This window comes from Schistosoma mansoni, chromosome 3, assembly GCF_000237925.1.
Source record: "Schistosoma mansoni strain Puerto Rico chromosome 3, complete genome".
Classification (NCBI taxonomy): domain Eukaryota; kingdom Metazoa; phylum Platyhelminthes; class Trematoda; order Strigeidida; family Schistosomatidae; genus Schistosoma; species Schistosoma mansoni.
Genome location: NC_031497.1, coordinates 14,541,963 through 14,561,029, shown reverse-complemented (window position 1 = coordinate 14,561,029; position 19,067 = coordinate 14,541,963). Strand labels below are relative to the sequence as shown.

General features: G+C 36.8%; 2 protein-coding genes across 2 annotated transcripts; both read right to left on the bottom strand.

The window, feature by feature from the left end:
- Positions 1-13,366: 13,366 nt before the first annotated feature.
- Smp_168780 (hypothetical protein) lies at positions 13,367-13,852 on the bottom strand (the record flags this gene model as incomplete). Its single annotated transcript, XM_018799351.1, has 1 exon — positions 13,367-13,852. One exon carries the CDS (start codon positions 13,850-13,852, stop codon positions 13,367-13,369), a length of 486 nt encoding a protein of 161 aa, XP_018651149.1.
- An 896-nt stretch (positions 13,853-14,748) lies between these two features.
- On the bottom strand, positions 14,749-16,253 carry Smp_168790 (hypothetical protein; the record flags this gene model as incomplete). The annotated part of the gene is made up of 3 exons (XM_018799350.1): positions 14,749-14,806; positions 14,984-15,201; positions 16,251-16,253. 3 exons carry the CDS (start codon positions 16,251-16,253, stop codon positions 14,749-14,751), a joined length of 279 nt encoding a protein of 92 aa, XP_018651148.1.
- Positions 16,254-19,067: the final 2,814 nt, after the last annotated feature.

Sequence of the window (19,067 nt, the reverse complement as noted above, 5' to 3'; positions counted from 1 at the left end):
GAATGGGTCGTCGTTAACAGTCGCCTATGTGCTGTTCGACCAAATGGCTCCATAAGAACACGGAAGGATAGAGACACACGTTGCCTTTTCGCCGTTTCTGCCTACTCTCCCACTGACTGCAGCCCGGATGAAGTGAAAGATGACCTTTACAGAAAGATCCCTGAGCTTCAAAAAGCTAAGCGCTCAGACATAGTAGTCGTAGCGGGTGACTTTAATGCCCAATTAGGCAGCTTAAATCAAAGAGAAAGACATTTGGGTAGGTATTTTAGTATTCCGGCTCAACGAATCGATAATGGTGATCGTCTGTTGCAACTATGCTCAGACAATCGTTTATTTTTAGCAAACACTAACTTTAAACATAAGGAGAGACATCGCCTAACATGGCGACCGCCTTCACCAAACCAACGATGGACTCAAATAGACCATATTGCCATCAGTCATCGTTGAAGAGGCTCAATAGAAGATTGTCGCTCGTACTGGAACACATGTTTAGACTCTGATCACGCTTTAATACGAGCACGTATTTGTTTGCGTCTCACTGGACGCAGAACAACTACATCAAGAAGACCCATTAGGATTGAACTGGAGGACGAGAAAGCCAAAGGTGAGTTCCAGGAACAACTGAGTTCACATCTAGGCAGTTCTGTAAACAAGACTGACCCAGATGTTGCTTAGAAAGATATACGAACAGCTGTGGAAACAGCAGTAACATCTATTAGTAATTTAAACCAAAGGGTTACAAAAAACCAATGGATTTCTTCTGAGTCTATTTCACTGATGGATTCTCGTAAACTCATCCTATCAGGCTCTGAACACGATAAAGAGCGGAAGCAAATCAGATCTAGGTTAACCAAAAGCCTAAGGAACGATCGTGAGCAGTGCTGGGCAATGAAAGCAAAAGAAATGAAAAGGCAGCGGCTGTAGGCAACACCTGGCAACTCTTCAGACTAATAAAAGAAGCCGAAATTAAAAAGTCAAGTGTTTTACTTTTTATTTGAAAACGTTAATATTGCTATAAGAGGGACCAGATATATATACGCCACACAAAGCAATGGGAATGAGAAGAGAAAAAAAAGGTAAGGTGAGTGCAAGAAGAAAGAAACAATAACAACCACAGTTTAGTGTATGTTAGTATAACAATAAGAATAATAGTGGAGTTAACGGAAACGTACAGCCAGAAGGATGCTTCCAGTTAAGCGTGTTACATCCGCAGGATCGCCACTGGCTTCTATTCTGAGCGATATCTGATAACGTCTCTAGCCACTGTGTTGCACCATCTCTCGGACCCCAGCTAGGGAGTGTGAAGAACCAACAGTAGCCAGCCCTTCACAGCTTTATTTCATAGTTCAAGCTGGATAAATGAATATATAGTCATGACAGTAAATGTATTCACTGCCCATTCATATACTCTGACATATATGTAAGCCCGTTAGATAACTGTCAGTTTTAAGGGAGATATTTTTAATAAATTATCTGCATATCCTTGGATTATTTCACATTTGTTATATTATAATCTATCAATATTTGTAAAATACGATAAATTCATTGTAGTTCCTTGTTTTCTCCTGTGTTACGAGCTGATGTGTGGGCGAGAATGATAATGATTGGTTGTTTTGCTGAGTCAATCATGTAGGTAGTGTGACAGGTGTTATATGTGTTATACATTCCCCTATCCGGATTATTACCGATTGATTGTTCTTGTTGTTGTATTGTGTCGGATTTTGGTTTGGAAATATATTGACGTTCTAGTCAGGTTAATCTCGTGTTCTTGATCTGAGTTGTGTTGAAGTCCTGTAGAATAGACACTGAGTGGGAATCTAGTGTAAATATTCGTCCAAGGTAAATTAACGTCCCACATACCTGTAAAAAGTGAAAGGACTATTATAACAAGAAACCCTAGCGTTATAACTAGTATCCTACGTTTATAACACGAGCTAATAAAATTTTGATACTAACGTGTTTAAAAGGCAAAATTGTAAATTTTAGATGGATCGAAATGGATATTTATAAATAATTGGAGTGATATGTAAAGTTTTAGACCTTCTCGTTATTGACATTAAAGGCTAGAATTGATCAGTCTTTGTTGGTATATTTTCATCCTGAGCGCATTGTCTTAGTATTAAGATGCAGTTACCAGTCTTAATATATCTGGATTTCAGTAGTGAATACAAGAAATTAGATTTCGTACTAGTTTGTACTCGTTAGCTAGAAAAATTGTAGATCTTGGATATAAATTTACACTCGTCAAACGAGTTAGTGGCTATATAGACCTGGGCGATAACTCGTCCGGTTTTAAGCAATAGGTGAACATCAGTAGTGACATATTAACACATCCGGCTGGTGTCTTTCACATGGGATGAAATATAAATTCCTGATTTTACTACCAGCTACGGAACAAACATAAAAAGTGAGAGTGATAGAGTAACAGGTGACCGATTTTAGTGAGTAATTTCTATCTTTCGAAATACATTCGGTTTTGTGTTTTATTTCTGTAGTTGCCAGGATTAATAACAGTCAATCAACCGAGATATTTTGTAATATTCTTGATATAATTTACAACAATCTTACTGGTATATATATCTAAGGAATATTACAACAAGCGTTTTAGTTGTATAAACCCGGTTGTTATTCTTCCAAAACGTATTAATATGAAATCCTGAAGGTGAAAAGGATATACTTGTAGAATACCTAGATGGCAGCAGAGAGAAAACAAGGCAGCAAATACGGAAATGAGTTCAAAATCGAGGCAAATTAAGCTGACAAGTGGAAAATACGTCTAGAGTCGAGAGAGTAGAGTAGACAAAACAGGCAAATACCGCTGAGGTATCTCTGTTCCTCTTGTTGACATCTTAGATTAACACTATTTTCTCTTCCTTGTTATTTATTATAACTTCAAACTAATTAATAGGTAAATTTAGACGAGAAGTAGACTGTGAATAAACGTGTGAGTTTCCAAACATTTCCCCTCAAAGTAGATATTCGGGAGAAAGGTCTTTAACGAGACTATAATTTATGGACGAATCAATCAGATTTAGGATAACAGGTTTTGGATTTTGGTGCGAAATTCACTCACCCATTTGACCAAATAGCGTCTTGGCATATTGGCTGATGTCAGTTCGTGATAAAAAAAACCCGTAAATCTCATTCCTAACCCTAACCATCAAATGTGAATCATAATCCAAATTCTTCAAACTTCTTTATAACCCTCATTTAGCCCTAGTAAGTAGGTAGGCACTTTCGAGGTCACTTTGGTGTTGCTCAAAGGTCGTTCACAAATCATGGTCTCACTTTTTTCCCCTATTAGCTTTTTTGGGTACATTCACATTGAGGTATTTTATGTAAATATATGCGAACATACTGTGGTATAAGACAAGACGTCTCCAAAACCTGACTCACTTATACCTGCCATTTTTAAAATATGACACTATTTACTAAAAGCTAATAGACATCATGTCAAAAATGTTGGATCCTGCCGAAAAGTTGCTTAATCACATGGTTCAGCGACGTACTACTAGGCTAATATTGTAGAGATAGTTAAATAAACTTAACTCTCAAATGGAACGAAACGTATATCACATCCCATCGCTGGTCATAATTCCACTTTACTAAAACTTGCAACAATGACAATATCTAGAAAAGATGCAAATATGCTTATAAAGACTGACGAGTTACAGCCTTTAGTCCTAATTCTTATAGACGGTACGATATATTTAAGTCGAAATTTTATCGCTAGTGTGTATGTAGATCCTTTTAATTCAATGTCTAGTAGGTTAACAGGTTTAATATGACTTCAGGTGGATTCTTCTGGTATTTGTAAGTGAATAATATAGAAATTGGCGCAACCGAACGGCAACTCACAACTTGCTATTTATCAAAGGACTTTAAAAAAATCGGTAGTCTTATGTGCAATACGTGTTCATATTATAACCGTATGAGTAACGATATTTAAATCTCTGGTTGTGTTTAGCGAAAGAAACAATTACCTAAAGCATTTAGATGCGGTTTCATGAATCTGACACTAGATGATATTACTATTATGTTGTGGTGCTTGGTACTATGCCCACTTAGGCTATTCTAACTTCTGGACAGACCAATTTATTAATTCTTCTCAAGTCACATTTGGCTTTGTTGATCATTTGCTTACTAACCCTGGCTATTTTTATGTGATCATATGTGTGTAAATTGCTCGCACTGCTCATTACGTGCCTGTAACTTATTTTCGTTCGATTATATAAATCGAGTTCGTTCACTCGCCCTCTCCACAGTGTGTCACTTCGCTTCGTTTCCCTGATTGTCTGTTCAGATCAATGAATGTATGAAAAATGTGTATTCAAACTTCGTTCTCGTATTTGACTTATTTCACCCCATTATTCACTGACGCGATTTAAATCGATAAAAATATACGAGGGTTGGCGGCAGGTATATTTTGGCAAAAATCAGCACACGAATAAACTAGAGTCAGATATAGGGCCACTAAAATATGATGGTTAGTATTGGCATAATTGGCTTTAATGATGTATTAATTTATCACAGTCAGACAAAGTTCGTTGTGTGCATAGGTACATGTAAGAAACAATGCATACCCAACACAAATGTGCTAATCACTTATTTTAATTGGTAGCACGTTATGACTAGAATCTATGGAGTCATCTGAAAATAGACACGAAAGCTTTTGTTTTAGTGAATGCTAATTAGTTGTAGAAAAACTACTCTAAAACAGGAAAATTGCTAACCTTATCAAGTCTGATCACATACTAGAAATATTCCCAGAAGCGCACAGCATAGAAGGGATCGGACTTCTCGAATAAAACAAACCCATGTAGATTGGAATTATAATTCTCTTCCTAAATGTGTGGTCTTATTGATAATTTTCAAAAGGTCATCATCTTTTCATTATACTTACAGACAAGCACTGGCAAAACCTATATGGGTTTCATTGTTTGTTATTATTTTCGTTCGTGAAATTGCGTAGTGTACGACAATCGCTATGAGTCTCTTGAGGTCTGTAGTGCTTATTGCTTTTACGCTCTAAACTGAGACTCATGAGATCCATTATTTTTATGAGTTTCTAATGTTTTATGTGTTTGTGCGCTGTGCTGGTTATTTACGACTCCGAATTCAATGCCGTGGATGAAACTACCTCTATCCTCTTCTTTTCGCTGCCCCACTAACCATAATAGAAACGCCAGTTCACTAGATGAAGCTTTTTGACGTATACCGAGTAAAATCAATCGAAATACATTAAGTTTATTGATTATATATCAATAGAAAGTGATCAGAATATTTAATATGTTGGAATTACATGAATAGTGTTCAAACTGAATACTTCACTGCAGCAGAATTTCGACCTAATTGGCTTACTTCCTATAAGTTTTAATTTCAGATTGTACATCCCCTGTAGCAAGCCCATTCAACTATTGTATTATTTGTTTGCTCTCTGCAATTTAGACATTCAATCCACTTTGTATATTTATGTGCAAGTCTGATTGAGCGCGTGGCTGCACATTAACCTTTAATTTATTCTCTCATTGGTTGTAAGGGAAGGTAATCAATAATTTATCCACAATCCATTAACACTCATAAATATATATGGATTTTTAACACTTACTGACACATACATACTCGCTCGTTTTCTCTGTGTGCTTGGTATCTGCACGCTTGCGGATTTTACCAAACCTAAACAATAAACTATCTCTATGACTGGTGTTCGGGCTTTTGAATAATCTCGAGTAAACCCATAATTCAACGAGGAGATTTAGCCTGCGTTAAACATTCAATTAACGGGATATTATTTATTTATTGGAGTCAAGTATAGAGAAATTAATACTCTACACCCTAACACTTAGGTTGGTTTTGGCTCGTGATAAAATTAACCAGCAAGAAAGAACAGTTACATTAGATAGGAATTAATAAATAAATTAAACTATAGAAAGGATCGATCACTTGGTTAGACGAATGTAAACAATGATTAAAAAGACAGCAAACTTCTGTGCACTAAATTGGCAATTTAATCATTATTTCCCATGACAATTATTAATAGTATGCCGGGTAGTTATACTAATAGAATGTACTGTAGTGTATGTTTGTGCACGTTTCTATTGAGGCGTGTGCTACTGATGTTGACAGATATAAGTAGTATGTGTCATCGAAAGTGTAATGCTTCAAGGCAGGTTAAGAAGATCGAAGAAAAGAGAACGAGAACAGAAAATGATTGGTGTGGGAACGAAAGAACAATGAAGTCTAAGACGGTTGTTTGACATTTCGCAAATGAAGTATTTACTGTATAGTTCTCAGATTTTACTAATACGTTCTGCAATTGTGTGTTCAAAGGTCATCCGTCACTGATGTTCTCGTCCACTACACTACCTCCAAACAGTTTTTACTTTTTTCCTGTGTTTTCATCCCCGTTTTTCTCAAAATAACTAGGAAGGGATGCGAGGATTAAATCATCTGAGAGAGGGTAATCACTAAAACTTAATCAAAATCTGATTTGAATTTAGGCTAGAGTCATATGACTGGGAGTTTTCTATATGAATTTTATCTGGTTTAGTTCAATCTACTTTGTACCGTATATCAGTTTCATTCAAATATAAATTTATTTTTCCACGCTTGTCATTTGTTCCTTCTGTGTTTGTTCTTTTTATATAGATAACAGCATCTGGCTAGATCGATAGTATGATAGATGCAGGCCATAAAGTATGAAGTGATTTTACAATACATTAACCGTTAATTTTTACACATTAAGGGTGTGTAAACAAATAGAGGACTTTATTTAATACACGGTTAACTCTAATTTAACTTTTAGTTATCTTTTTCTGTATATTCAATAACATATGCTAATGACAGTAAGAAAAAATTAAGCCTGATATTCAGTTCTTAGTTTTATCTAATACTGAGTACCGTACACAACTTATATTTGACAATCCTTCCTGCCTTAAATAATATTTAAATAAGTACTTTGTCTATAAATGTATCATTCTGTTGTATGAGACTATATTCTTTGATGACCAGTTGTTGATCTCTTTATTGAGAAATTTGTAATAAGATTTAGGTTTTTATCAGTAATCATCAATCAGTCACATGATACGCATAAATTCAGACAACTGTCCGCACATTTACTTAGTTCAAGCAGTTCCTGGCTTTTATAACAAAGGCGACCATAAATATGTATACTACTGAACAATCGTTTTAATGTATTAATATATTTGTAAATATGACAATATAAATAGAATATTTGTTTTTAAAAAATAATCATCCATTCTTGTAGCAAAGAAATAAATAAGTAGTTGAAAATTTGTAGACAAAATAAAATAAAGTTACTAACTGAGTAAATTTTAGTATAACTAATTTTATAGAAACCACAAACAGAATATTTGCGATAAAACATTTTCCAATCGTTACAAGGGTACTTCATTTTTCACTACACTAATTTTGATCAATAGGAAATTAAAAAACGGCCGAATCTGGGGAAAAAATCAGTAGTGGATTTATACTTGAATAGATTGGTAAATTCTTATTATTTCACTAAGGAATTTTTAGTATAAATCGACCAAACCCTAGAAATAAAAAAGGATCAAACGGTTGTTTTATTTTTTTTAGATTATATAATTTCGAATTTTATTGGAAATTTTGTGTATTATCAAATGATAATAACTGATTGATTAAATTCACTTAGTATTGTTTGTTTGAATCTTCCCATCGATGTGTTTAGGACTGCAACTGGTCAGTCTCAGTGGCCGAGTGGATAACGCGATGGCGTTTGAAGCGAGGGTACTGGGTTCGAGTCCCAGAGTGAACATCAACTCTGAGATGCAGGTACATCCAGCTGACGAGTCCCAAATAGGACGAAACGCGCGTCCTGGATTCCACTGCTAGCCACTATCCATCTCTGCTTAACTGATTGATTAGTTTTGATTAAACAGATAACTAGTCCAAATGTTGCTCATAGGAAGCCAATGTAAATACGACACTTATATCCTATCCAGAGTTAATTTGAGTTCTCAGTTTTTACTACTGTAGGATTCCAAAATCATATGAAAAAAGCTGTTGAACATTAATCAGTCAAACGATCTCATGCAGATTATTTGATATTTTAAGGTTTCATGGTGTTTGGAAAATGCAACTGTGACCGTAGTGTTATGAATGAAGGAATTATTAACCTGGCGAAGTTTACCACTCACATAAATTTGTCTGTGCATAACCTTTAGCATAAAGCTTCCAATACATCCTAAAACTTTTTACTATCCCATTACTGGTTGGTTCGAGGGTTAGAAAGTGTTTGAATTGTGAACGAGTCTTATTACCAGACCATAATGAGTTACCTTTGGATTTTCAATAATCATCAAACTAATCGTTACTTTGCTCGTGGATACTTTTTCAGAAAAACCTGAATAAAATTTAAATACAACTTTCATCAGGTACTTACTTACGCCTGTTAGTCCTCATGGAGTAGAATAGGCCACCCACCAGCATTCAACTCTGTCCCTAGATATCCTTTCCAGTTGCTATTCATCCTTTACATATCTGCTTCCAATTATCGGTGCAATGTATTTTTCGGCCTTCCTCTTTACTGTTTCCCTTCAGGATTTCAAGTTAGCGCTTGCCTCGTGATGCATGATGCAGTCTGGTGATCTCTTCAATCTGTGTCCTGTCCACCTCCATCATCTTCTAATTTCCTCTTCAGCTGGAAGTTGGTTTGTTCTCTCACACAGTAGGCTGTTGCTGATAGTATCCGGCCAACGGACATTCAGTATCTTGCGTAGACAATCGCCTATAAGTACTTGTACCATTTTGATGATGGTTGTAGTGGTTCTCCACTTTTAAGCACCGTACAGTTGAACTGTCTTGACGTTCTTATCGAATATTCCCACTTTGATATTGGTTGACAGTTGTTCTGAGTTCCATATGTTCTTCAATCGTAGGAATGCGGCCATTGCTTTGCTAATTCTAGCCTTTACGTCTGCATCAGATCCACCGTGTTCATCAATGATGCTGCCCAGATATGTAAAGGTTTTATATCCTCAAAAGCTCCTCCGTCAAGTGCGATGTGATTGGTGCATGTTGTGTTGTATCTGCGGATCTTGCTTTTCCCTTTGTGTATACTGAGGTCTACTGATGCACAGGCTTCTGCTACAGTGGTTGTCTTGACCTGCATTTGTTGATGTGTATCGGATAGAAGGGTCAGTTCGTTTGAGAAGTCCTAATCTTCCAAGTGATTCCAAGCTGCTCGTCGTATTACGTGCTTTCCCTCAGATGTGGAGGTCTTCATAATCCAGTCGACCACCAAAAGAAAGAGAAAACGGAAGAGTAAGCAGCCTTGTCTGATTCCGGTCATCACTTGGAATGCGTCTCTCAGCTGTCCTCCATGCACCACTTTGCACTGTAGTCTGTCCAATGAATTCCAGATGATGATAATGCTCTTCTCATGAACACCATAATATCGAAGAAGTTTACATCATGTTCTTCTATCCACACTGTCAAATGTTTTCTCATGATTAAGAAAGTTGTTGTATAGTGACGAGTTTCATTCAATTGATTGTTCAATGATGATCCATAATATAGCGATTCGGTCTATGTACGACTGATCCTTACGGAATCCGGTCTGTTGATTTCGAAGTTGGACATCTACTGCGTCTTTCATCCATTTCAGCAACACTTGAACAGGTTTCCTGGTACTGACAGTAGTGCGATGCCTCTGTAGTTCTCACATTTGCTCAGATCTCCTTTATTCGGTATCTTGATGAAGTGTCCTTTTTTCAGTCTGTCTGCGGCACTTGTTCTTCCTCTCAAATCTTCCTAAATAGAGTGTGAAGCATGTTTGCAGTTACTTCTATGTCTGACTTTAGTGTTTTGGCTGGTATATTGTCAGGTCTAGCTGCTTTCCCACTCTTGATTTGTCTGATGACCATCTTGACTTCTTTGATCGTTGGTGGAGTGACATCTATAGGAAATTCTGTAGGTGCTACTTTGATGTCCGGTAGATTCAATCGAGCTGGTCTATTCCAGAGTTCTTTAAGGTGTTCCACCCATCTGTTCCTCTGTTTTTGAATCTCAGTGATTGTCTTGCCTTCTTTGTCATTGACAGGTCTCTCTCTTGCTTACTTTATTTCTTCGGTAGTTTCTTCATTGTGTCATATAGTTGTTTCATATTTTCTTCCCTTGCAGCAATGTCTGCTGTCGTTGCAACTCCTCCACGTACTTCTACTTGTCAGCCCTAATACACCCCTTCATTGACTTGTTTGCCTCAGTGTATCCAATTTGTGCCTTCATTGTTTCGGTTCTTGTTCGACTGTTGTTAGTTGTTGCCTTCTTGTTCTTCATTTCTCCAATCTTATCAAGGGTTCCATAGAGATCCATTCCTTATGATGATAGTCGTTGCGGCCCAGAGCCTTCTGACATGTTGGGGATAGTGATTCTTTGGCCACTTTCCAGTTTTGCTCTATAGTAGCTTCTTCTTCTCTGGATAGATCTTGTGGGGCGTTAAGCCTGTTGCTGAGAGCTATCTTGAATTCCTTGAGTTTGTCAGTATCTCGAAGGAAGGTTGTATCGGACCTTCGTAATGCTATTTCTCCAGTTGTACAGTGTTTCTATAGCTTCAGCTTCATCTTGGCAACTACCAGCTGGTGGTGATCTGAAGCCATGTCAACTCTTCTCCTGGTTCTCATGCCTTCCATCGACCTTCTGAATTTTTTAATGATGCAGATACGATCAATCTGATTCTCTGTAGTGTGATCTGATGAGATCCATCTAGCTTTGTGTATGTGTTTGTGCGCGAATATTGTGCCACCTATAATCATTTTGTTGAACGCACACAACTTTGCAAAACTGTTACCATTCTCGTTCCCTTCTCCCAGACAATCCATGTCGTTCCATGATTTCTTCATATCCGGTGTTGTCCATTCCGACTTTGACGTTTAGGTCTTCCATCAGGATTGTGAGGTCCTTTCCTGAGCACTTCTCCATGTTGATTGCAATCTCTTTTGAAACCGGTCTTTATTGTCGTCATTGCTATTATTGTTTGGTGCATAACATTGGATAAAATTCATTGTGATTCCCTCCTTCTTTGTTTCGAAGGATGCTATAATGATTCTGGATACATGGAATTCCCATCCTATAAGTGTAGTTCGTACTTCTTTGTACAGCATCAGCACAACTCCCTGAATGTGCGGAGCATTTTGTTCCTCGTGACCAGAGTACGGCTGCATCTCTCTTGAATCTATTCTTTTCTGTCCAGCTTGGATCCGATGGGATTCACTGATTTCGAGCACCGTCAAGTTGTATCTCCTCATTTACGTAACTATTTGATTGGTCCTCACTGTCCTCCACATTGTGCAAACATTCCATGTATCTATATTAATTGTTACTCTGGTTGTTAGAAGGTATATCGAAATGGTGACCTCCAAAGAATCTCGGCTATCATCACGAGGCGTCATTATTCTTCCTTCAACTGGGAAGGCAGAGTTTAAATTGTTTGTGCTGGTTAGGGTTTTTCGGCAAGGTTGTTTTTTTCGAGATGTGGTTGCTGACCCCATACCCAACTCTTTTTCTTTAGCCGTGCTTGTAACCGGTAGTAGCCCTAGAAAAGTTACATGTGCAGTTTATTATAATGTACATGTTGGAGCTTGCAATTTTTCTAAACAAATCTCATAAGGGAGAAATCTGTTGTGCTTTTAAGTATTACACATGAAGTAGTAATTTAATGTATGCTTACTTTAACAAACTATTTGTAGTTAGATGTTATACTGTGGCAACAAATTTTAGTGAACGAAATTTGTGAATTATGCAAGCGAGATGACAAGAAATTTGCTGTGAAATGAATTTACTTGAACAGTGGATCATAACTCTCTTCATGTACTCGTTTCTTCGTTTTTAGGCAATTTATGTAAATGAAAATTGAGGAAGAGCCTAAATGCAAAAATAGACACACCATAGATGTTCATTAACACAAAGATATATGAATATCTTAGAAACATATCTCGTAAATGTATAAAAAAATTGAGATTAAGAGTATTGTTAATGCATCAGAATTAGTCTCCAAGAAGTTATACTGACTAAGGTCCAGTCTTACACAGGAGCCATCTGAAGCTAGGACCTATAGGGAAACTTACTTTGAAAACGTACATCCTGATTCAAACTGGTAGTTGTCATCATATTTAGAAGTCTTCAATCTAGGATAGTTTCCGTTCAATATTGTCGCACCTAAGGTATTTAATATAAATGGGTGTAGTTTATTGGGTTATCAAGTGTATTTGATGCTCCATCTACATCGTCGACGTCAAATAAAATTCCAATTGCAAAATAAAAACATAAATGGTAAGCGCCTGTTGAGAAATTTAAACAACAGGATGGTTTGGCTAAGAGATATTTTTTATTTAATTTTTAAGGTTGAAGACTATATATGTATATAACTTTCACCATAACATTTAATTGTCGTTTGTCAACAGCAATATCCATAAACAACATAATTTTTCATCAATTGTTTCTTCTAATAAGCCCTTTTGAGGCATACAATACTCTATATTTTATGGTCTGAATTTAGTTAATTTTCAGTATGGGGTTGTAGATATTATTGAATTTCATTGGGATCATGAACCTGTAGTGACTTTGCTTCGCTAATCGCTCACCTCGATAACCGTTATAACATAAATCTCAACGGTGTTTGAAATCAAAAGGCTAAGAGAAGAGGCAACTACAGTTTATTAGCAAACAACGCAGACCACGAAGTTAGAAGAATATCAAATGAATTTGGTGCAGAGAGGCGAATAAATATGTACGAGCAAATACGTAGTCAAATTGCATAAGGGTGCAGCGATGCAAAGCAAAATTTAATAATAGGATTTGAGTACATACATATCTGGGAAGGAAGATGAATCGTCGAGTGACATTTAAGCAATCAACATTTTCGCTAGAGTCTGTCATGTGCTCTAGTGATCATAACAGTACAAAGAAATATGCGAATTGTTACTGTTCAAATAGCATTGTCTGCTAAGTGAGTTAATAAAAGGGCTTCACCAAAATTAGCCATAATCGATATTGGTTGTAGGATAGTCGCTATAAACCATTGAATGTAAGACCATCGCTGAGTACTTGGAAGTACTTGGCTCCCGAGTATAGGACTCTTCATCTGTGGGCAACCACGATCTTGAACACGGGATTCGAACTCAGGACCTCCGGTCTTGCGCAAATGCCATTACTTCCAGGTTTTCACTGTTGGTCAAACATTGTTCAGTTAATTATTTCAATAAAGTTAATATTTTTTAAAGTGCATGGTTTTTTGAAAAATTATTTTTCACAAGTCATCACATTGAAGTAAACGATTAGTGGCTGATAAAAACAAAAATCATTTTAAATAATGACTTGAAATAATCTACCTTGACGGTTGTGGCTTATTTCGGCGATTAGTAGATGTTGGCCTAATCTTAGTTTGCTCATCCAACTGCTTGGCTTCATAACTAATTGAATATAATGTAATAAATCTGTCTTTGTCAGATGAATGTGGTTGTTTTAGATAATTAGCTTTCCAATTTTTCAAAGAATTTTTATCATATCTGCCTATCGAACATTTCGGGATATGTCTTAACCAATCATCTGTTGTACCAACACTTAGCCATTGTGCTATAGTATCAGATTCAATTTTACTAAATACTCCTTTTGGCGAGGTTGGTTGCGATGTAATCCATCGATAAGCCGTTATTGAAGGTGTTAATCCTGGGTGTTTCATTTTATCATATGAATTTGTCAGATTTGATGCATGTCTTTCAACTGTTAGATTATCTGTTCTGATAGAAGCGTCTGTAGATACAACAGATTCGCATTCTAATTGATCGTATTCTGAGGAAAAATCGGTGGACATTATAAATGCTAAGTAAATAAAAAAAAGGTAGCTATACAACTGTCCTATTCGCTTATAAGAACAAAGATAAGGAAAATGAAACAAATCGACACTTATGTTTAGGCAGTTAGCTAATTTGCAGCAAATGCCACTAAGAAAAGACAACTCATAAATTGATGTTTCATTATGCGAGGTCACAACCATTACGCTTCCATATGTTCGATACAACTGAGGCAGTTATATATATATATATATATATATATATATATATATGTTATATCCCCCGGTGAATTACGAATGGTAACTTTTAGGTCTATTTATGGATCAATGTAATATGCCTATTTCCTATTGTACAATTATTACGTAACTGAACTATTCATATTCGTATTTCTCTTATCATTAGCTTTATTTTGACCTTTGACTTATTATCATACGATTCTTGAGTTATAATCAGTTTATTGATTACTTTGGTTTGTATAAAAACCCAGTGTGTTTGTAAATAATGATTCATATTGCCGAGGCTGTTATTTGTGTTCTGGACTTAGCTGGCTGGGCTAGGCAGATAGGAAGGATCGAATAGCACCCAAGACTGCTCGTACGTATTTTATGTATCATTGGACGTTTACATATTAAGAGGGCACGCGCAAGCAATCGATATATCAAACAGGCAACCCATACGTTATAACAATATATATATATATATATATTAAGAAGAGACAATCTCATTTTGTTCCACGGGATTAGTTACTGAATACATAGTTATTTGCATTCAAGAGAAATGCAAGAAATCAGCGAATTCAGGATCGCATAGATTAATAGGAGGAATTAACCTTTCTGAGAGACAAAGTTATTCAGTATTGTGTTATGGTGTGATTATACCAAATATAGTTACTACGTTAAACTTTGATTTGGCATTGTCAAATTGTTTCAATGTCAACACGAAAATAGTTCACCTGGATGAACGCTATCATGGCACTTGAAGAAACCGAAAAGAGAAATTGGTGGTTGTACGCAATAAACACAATTGTCGGCAAACCGAAAAATCAATCACCGACCATCAATATTCCTCTTAAGAAATAGAGGTAAGTGAAATGAATGACAGCTGCAGTCCAGTAAACTAGTCGGAGGTCGATATTTCCCTGGACAACTCACCGACTTCCAGGTATTAATTCATTTATTTGATTTTCACGCATCAGCTCTTCCCAAATGGAATTCGCTACACCATTTGACTGGTCTACTGTAAATCCAACACTACGTACTGTATCCCACGAGCAAAATGTATTAACATATATATGTATACTTGGGGTGTCAACGCTTTGGCAAACATAATTAGGTAATTGCCTGACAGTCTCCACAAGTCGAAGGCATGCCTAAGGAAGCATTCCATCAACGTTAAGTAAGGAATAACATATGGCATCTGTTCATAGTCATTGACTTTTCAGTTTTCACAGATGAGGAGCCAGATGTTTGGGAGTCTACATTGGCGAATAATAAATCGAATGTTCATTTCGTACGTTGAAGATGTTGTTTTATTACACTTCAGGTGAACAAACTGCCGTAGGTACGCAGAGATGATCCTCATAAATCCACAAAATCGGTGCTTGCCTACACTCTGTCATACCGACTATCAATTCAATAAGAATTGGATGGAACAAAGAACTAGGTCGAGATCAGTAATCACCGATTTTCTAACCTTCCCTAAAAACAAAATTTACTAAAGCTCATTTCATTTTCAGTTAAATGCATATAACACTTGAAAATTATTTATACTTCAATCTAACGTCATGAATATATCTATATATATATATATATATATATATATATATATATCATACTTCTCGATAACAGTGACTAATGTCTTCACTTCAGAGTTCTGTTTCGTAATACCGTGGGTTCAAGCGGACATCATTCATGAATATTCAATCTCTAAACCGTTACTTGCTTGTACAACTTATTCATTTATTTTGATCGAAAATTCCATTTATACTACGAAAATAACAATCAAGATGTAAGATATGGGAAGTGTTTAAGAGAAAGCATACCTGTATGACGCTTAGTAACTTGGGGTATACGTTTGTTCGAAAAAACAGTTTTGATGGCAGTATCAAGCAATGAGTGCCTTTCAAGAGGAAACTAGTTTTGAGTACAGTAAATAAAGTAAACGGTAAAGCTTCTACAAAGACCGAGTTTAATAGAGAATGTGGTCTCTTTCTCGATTATCAACTTCTATTATGCGATATTACAGGAAAAATCCTCAAAGTAGTTTATATATTCCGATTTTATGTAGAAAAATCATAGCGTCTGCGAGATCAGAGAAAATAATGCACTGAAATTCTAGGCCAAGTAAAACTTCGAGTAATTCCTAGGAAATATCTTTAAACCAGCAAAACGTTTGGGATTTTCAAGTAATGATTCCTACCATTTTTCAGAAGCAAGTGGAAGTGTTCGAGAAATTTTCCATATCTTGGTGAATTTCGCCTCGAAATTAACCTGAGATTGTGAGTAGAACTATCTCACACCTGATCAATATTTACCTAATGTTGGGAAGTTTAAGTTCATATGAATATGTACACCGTCGAACTCGAGGCATTTCCTGAAAACATATGGAACTATTTTGTGGTATGCGACAAGAAATAAACAGGATTTAACTCTTTTATACCTATCGTTTTAAATACATGGCACTATTTATCAAAATCTACTGGACTGTAATGAGCATCTCTATCAGTTGAATGGAATCAGCGTTGGAGTGAATCCTCCGATAAAATGCTTATAAATAACTAGCTAAGTTAGCTTCTAACTAGCTGTAATTGTATTGATCCGATCAATCAATTAATAATTTCAAATCAATGGTCATTTGTATCCAACCGTGTTTCATAACATGTCGAAAACTAGCAAAATTACATAGCTTGGCAACGTACTACGTAGGCGAGTATAACAAATTACGAGTTTAATAAATAGGATTTTATCGGATATTATTCATCCTTGTGTATAGCTAATTTATTCTAACAGTTTTTCCGCCGGTTTCTAAATGATCAAGAAAAGATTCGTATTTTGATGAAGGTTTATGTCTCGGTCCACCATGCTTTGTCGAATGGTTTTCATCAGCACTTCCAGTCATATGAAGATCATTTGTTATCCTCATTGTTAAGGCGAAAGGCATACTCAGTACCAATTGAACTCAGTAACTCCAGTAACTTACGACCCACTGGGACAAACGGGACTCCATACCTCAACAGTTTGATGATAAATCCTTAAATTTCTGCCATCTTCGATGTTAGAAATAGATAATAAACACCTACAAGAGATCCATCATTTGGTGTGCAACCACATGGAAATTTCTCTGCCTTATTCCATACATGCTGAACATAACATAATTCTCACAAACTGTTTTCAACAAGCAATTTCCGCCTCGGCCGTATATGATAAAATTGTAAAATTACGGTCTAATCCGGTATTAGCACTATAGTAATACACCTTGTAGCTGTAAATAATTCCCCAAAATCAATAGCTCATTAAGTGTTCGACATTGAATGCTGACCACGTTGTTTAAGTGGACTTGTTTAGCTGAAGGCTTTCGGTCATGCATCCGTACTAGATCACGTTTCAACTCGGAGTAGGACACTGCTCCTACGTTTCCATAGCCAGTTAAGAACGAAGTCTCTCGATATATTGGTAACGTATCAAATATATCTTTCCTACCTCTTCTCGTCTGACTTCTGATTTCCTCTGGCCGGGAACGAACGATTATAGAAGATACTACTGGTTGCTAGTTGTAAAACTAGAATATCCGTTGTATCCTCAGTGGTGAGCCTAACGTGATCTGGTACACCAAGCCAATATACTGTGAGTCTGTTCTATTTTGGAATATTATTATTCATTGTTATTCTATATTTGAATTTTATATATTGTGATATACTGTTTTTTTCGCGAATTTTTTTCCCGGATATATTTTAATTAGACATTTTTCGTTATCTATATTACTATGACGGAACACTCACCCAAGGTTTTTAAGTTAAAGTCTATTCCCCCTATTTCGATTCAGTTAACGCCATTTTGGCCCGACAATGTTGAGTCCTGGTTCTGCTACGCAGAAGCTGGTTTTTGCATGCACGGAATCACGGACTCGCGCACACGATTCCTCGCGGTAGTTAAGGCATTACCGCGCGAGTTTAACAGGTACGTAACACCTAGTATGATAGACTTAGGGATAATTCGACCATCAAATAGTCCATGGTCATCCCCATTGCACATGGTCCCTAAAAAGGACAGCAACGATTGGCGGCCAACTGGTGATTATCGGCGTCTGAATGCTAAAACCATTCCCGATCGTTACCCGTTGCCTCACATTCACGATTTGAAAGCTACCTTGAAAGGTACAACTGTCTTTTCGAAAATCGACTTAGTTAAGGCCTATAACCAAATACCGATGGCACCTGATGACATTCCTAAAACCGCCATCATCACTCCTTTCGGTCTTTACGAATTCTTGCGAATGCCTTTTGGTTTAAGAAATGCGGCTCAAACCTTCCAAAGGTTTATAGACGACGTCTTCCGAGGTCTCAACTTTGTACATGTGTATGTTGATGACTGCCTCATAGCAAGTCCGGACAGAGAATCACATCTCAAGCATCTGGACATTGTTTTCGATCGACTCCAAAGGCATGGCATTACTGTAAACATTCAGAAATGCCGAATCGGAACTAACTCCTTAGACTTCTTAGGACACATCATTGATGCACAAGGCATCCGACACCTTAGAAGCAAAGTGACGGCCATTCTGGATTACCCAGAACCGACTACGATCAAGCAGTTGCGAACTTTTAACGGACTTGTAAGTTTCTACAGACGGTTCATACCCAAATGCGCATCCCGTATGAAACCGTTAACCGACCAGCTTCGTGGAAATGCAAAATCAATTAATTTAGACGACACAGCCCGTAAATCATTCTCCACAGTTAAGGAACACATCGCTAAGGCAACCCTGCTTGCTCATCAGGACACTCATGCGCCCATTAGTATCGCCGTAGACGCATCCGACTCAGCAATCGGAGGAGTCTTACAACAATGGGTAACAACTCATGGCAACCTTTAGGATTTTTCTCGAGACGGTTGCTAGACGCGGAATCTAGGTACAGCACGTTCGGTAGGGAACTCCTAGCTATGTATTGTGCTGTACGGCATTTCCAACATTCAATCGAAGGAAGAGAATTCACGCTTTTTACCGATCACAAACCTC